This window comes from Nematolebias whitei, chromosome 15 (assembly GCF_014905685.2).
Source record: "Nematolebias whitei isolate Nwh7 chromosome 15, NemWhi1, whole genome shotgun sequence".
In the NCBI taxonomy this organism is placed as follows: domain Eukaryota; kingdom Metazoa; phylum Chordata; class Actinopteri; order Cyprinodontiformes; family Rivulidae; genus Nematolebias; species Nematolebias whitei.
In genome coordinates this window covers 6,501,991-6,505,929 of record NC_056512.1, presented here as the reverse complement: position 1 = coordinate 6,505,929, position 3,939 = coordinate 6,501,991, and the positions used below count along the sequence as shown (strand labels likewise).

General features: G+C 41.5%; 1 protein-coding gene across 1 annotated transcript in view; it reads right to left on the bottom strand.

Annotated features, from left to right (window-relative positions):
- Positions 1 to 3,939, bottom strand: part of glyr1 (glyoxylate reductase 1 homolog (Arabidopsis)) — a gene marked incomplete in the record, with an annotated part of 55,712 nt that overhangs the window by 45,758 nt on the left and 6,015 nt on the right. The window contains 4 exon segments of the mRNA XM_037688792.1: positions 2,448 to 2,558; positions 2,937 to 3,075; positions 3,158 to 3,237; positions 3,319 to 3,355. Coding sequence (XP_037544720.1) covers positions 2,448 to 2,558; positions 2,937 to 3,075; positions 3,158 to 3,237; positions 3,319 to 3,355 — 367 coding nt within the window.

The window sequence follows — 3,939 nt, the reverse complement described above, 5'->3', positions numbered from 1 at the left end:
CAGACAGCATCCAACATCTGCAGGGTTCTTGTAGGAGCGTTCATGTAAATAATGTCACCGTAATCAATGGAGGGAAGGAAAGTCACAGTTACAAGGTGTTTCCTAGCAATCAGAGTTAGACCGGATCTGTTTCTGAAAAAGAAACCCAGTTTAACTTTAAGTTTCTTTACTAGGTTTTCCACATGGAGCTGGAGCGAGTCGACCAAGATACCCAAATATTTATAGGAATCAACAAACTCAATAGGGACATCATTTGAGGATAAAATCGAAGGAAGAACTGCTGGGACCGACTTCCTGTTTGAAAAAGGCATCCCTTTGGTTTTATCAGCATTGAAGACAAGTTTGAGGAGGAACAAATCTGACTGGATGATGTGAAATGCAGATTTCAAAACCTGGAAAGCCTTAGCAACTGTTTTAGCTCGACAAAAAACAACTGTGTCATCAGCATAGAAATGTATGGATGCGTCAAGAATGCTCTGACCTACATTACCTATGTAGATTGTAAAGAGGGTGGGTCCTAAGACTGAGCCTTGTGGTACACCATTGTTGACTGTTAAATAACTGGAGGAAGTGTCATTATGTTGAACAAATTGCCTCTAATCTGAGAGATACAGTGAGGAAAATAAGTATTTGAACACCCTGCGACTTTGCAAGTTCTCCCACTTAGAAATCATGGAGGGGTCTGAAATTTTCATCTTAGGTGCATGTCCACTGTGAGAGACATAATCTAAAAGAAAAATTCGGAAATCACAATGCATGATTTTTAAATAATTTATAAGTTTTTGAACACCTGCCAATCAGCAACAGTTCTGGCCCTCAAAGACCTGTTAGTCCACCTCTATAACGTCCACCTCCACTTCACTTATTATTCTAAATTAGAAGCACCTGTTTGAGGTCGGTAGCTGCATAAAGACACCTGTCCACCCCACACAATCAGTAATACTCCAACTACTAACATGGCTAAGACCAAAGAGCTGTCCAAAGACACCAGAGACAAAATTGTAGACCTCCACAAGGCTGGAAAGGGCTACGGGGCAATTGCCAAGCAGCTTGGTGAAAAAAGATCAACTGTTGGAGCAATTATTAGAAAATGGAAGAAGCTAAACATGACTGTCAATCTCCCTCGGACTGGGGCTCCATGCAAGATCTCACCTCGTGGCGTATCAGTGATCCTAAGAAAGGTGAGGAATCAGCCCAGAACTACACGGGAGGAGCTGCTCAATGACCTGAAGAGAGCTGGCACCACTGTTTCCATGGTTACTGTGGGTAATACACTAAGACGTCATAGTTTAAAATCATGCATGGCACGGAAGGTTCCCCTGGTTAAATCAGCGCACGTCCAGGCCCGTCTTAAGTTTGCCCATGACCATTTGGATGATCCAGAGGAGTCATGGGAGAAAGTTATGTGGTCAGATGTGACCAAAATAGAACTTTTTGGTCTTAATTTCACTCACCGTGTTTGGAGGACGAAGAATGATGAATACCATCCCAAATACACCATCCCTACTGTGAAGCATGGGGGTGGAAGCATCATGCTTTGGGGGTGTTTTTCTGCACATGGGACAGGACAACTGCACTGTATTAAGGAGAGGATGACGGGGGCCATGTAGTGAGAGATTTTGGGGAACAACCTCCTCCCCTCAGTGAGAGCATTGGAGATGGGTCGAGGCTGGGTCTTCCAACATGACAATGACCTGAAGCACACAGCCAGGAGAACCAAGGAGTGGCTCCGTAAGAAGCATATCAAGGTTCTGGAGCGGCCTAGCCAGTCTCCAGACCTAAATTTCTTGTTTATAGTTTATTTCATCGTTTTGTTGCTAATTAACCAATTCTGTTTAAAGCTGCTATTTTAGCCCTTCACCAGTCAGAATGTACAACTCAGCTGGGAACAGTTATGACTTTTAGTGTTTGTAACTTTTTGTTTAAAATTTAATTTTATGTTCAAATACATTTCCATAAATGCACATTGAGACATTTTTGACCTCTGGAAAAAAAAAAAAAAAACTTGTTTTCTGAAACCTACTTCACTATAATTGCTTAACTTTTTACTTCCTATGTTCATTTTAGCCACAGCCATGATTAATTTAAATTTTACCTCTGATTTAGCTCATTTTAGCTTGACGCTACTGTCTCTTTCTTGTTCTGCTTGTTTTATTATATTTACCCATTCTTCAGCAAATTTCATCAGTCATTCATCATTTTTGGAGAAAACAGTTTCTTTAAATTCCTTTTTTCGTATTTTCAAGACACATTTAAAATATCTTTAAATAATTACCCTTTTCCATGAGGAAAGCCTCATTTGTATCTGAACAAACCAACTCCTAATCTTCTCAGTCCTGACGGAGTCGACTTCAACTAATGACTTTTTGAAACCACAGTTGATGAAATCATTTTTAGCAGGAACGTTTTCCTCCTGAAGGTTTTGAACTAATCAGAGCACCACTGACCTTCTCAGATGGGTCCTTCAGGGCGCTGAGGTCCTCATCATCTTCATCCAGTATCTTCAGGGGCTTGTTAGAAGCTTTCTTTCCTTTGGATTCTGCTTTACCCTCAGAGTTCTGCACAAAACAGACACTGCCATGTTTTTAACCTCCATCAGAACAAGTGATACACCAAAGTCCCTCGTCCCCCCATCGCTGACAAGTTGGAACAGTGAATGTCTGTTTTTTCTGGACTGGAACTCAACAGGGAACGCAAGTAGACCTTAATGTTCCCAGCATAGATGGTATAATGATAAATCGAGTTTGAAAGGACTTTAGGAAGCGTTGCAACACTATTAGTACTGAATCTAAACTTGCCTTTATCTTGATACACTGTACAGGACCCTGACAAATTGTATATTTTATGGTAAAATCAAAACCATTTTTACTGTGGAAAATCTAATTCCCATCAAAGCTACATTTAGCCTAAATTAATTAAGAAGTTGAGTGCTTCACCTGTTCTTTCCCCTTGGCCTTCTTCAGGTAGTCTTCTACTGCGTCCACCGCCTGCTGAAATCTCTTTCCTTTGTTGATCTTGATCATCTCTTCTTTGTGGGCGTGGTAGGGCTTCAACTGTTCTACTTTGATCCAGGCGCTGCTCACACACACACACAGTCACTCTCTTACACACGAGGCACAAAGCAAGGACACGCTACTTTATGGCGACTCCTACTTACTGGTCTTCAGTTCCAAAAAACTTCACAAAGTGGCATTTTTTGCCCCTGGGCTTTTTCAGGTCCTTCGGAGGGCTCACTACCTAAAATACGCAAAACCCATTTGCAGCAATCAGTGATAAGAATGTGTTGAAACATGTCAATGTGAAGTTGTTGCTTCTTACCTTTCCTGGCCATGGTGGGTAACGGCCAAGCTTTCCCCTGAAACACAAGGACGCATTTCAATAATATCCTCCTGATGGTTGAATCCTTCCACTTTTCTGTGTTCAACCACATCTCAGCTCTAACCTTAGACAGAACAAGCTGCAGGCCCTGAACAGTTTTCTGCCTAAATGTAGCTTTTTGAACTTAACCTCACTTCAACTCACCGAACCAGAATATCTTAAACTGCATCTTTATTTAAGGTCACTTAAGGCCTTTAGCAAACTGGAAGTCATTTTACAGAAAAAGTGTGCAGGAAAACTTAAAGTGGACCAGTGGAACCTTCAGAGTCAGTGTTTCACTGGACTGTAACTGTGGGACGTACTAAAGTCCTATTCACACGGGATTAGTTTTACCTAGGGACCACATGTAATAAATAAATTACTCCCCAACATCTGCTTTTTATGTGGCACAGTCGCCCGGGAGAACCAAAGCCTGAGATTTAGCTGAAATTCTAGGACATTTTCCAGATATGATGTTAACGCGCTGCGTATTGTCTGTCTGTCTGTCTGTCTGTCTGTCTGTCTGTCTGTCTGTCTCTATCTATCTCTCTCTATCTCTCTCTGTCTCTCTCTCTCTCTATA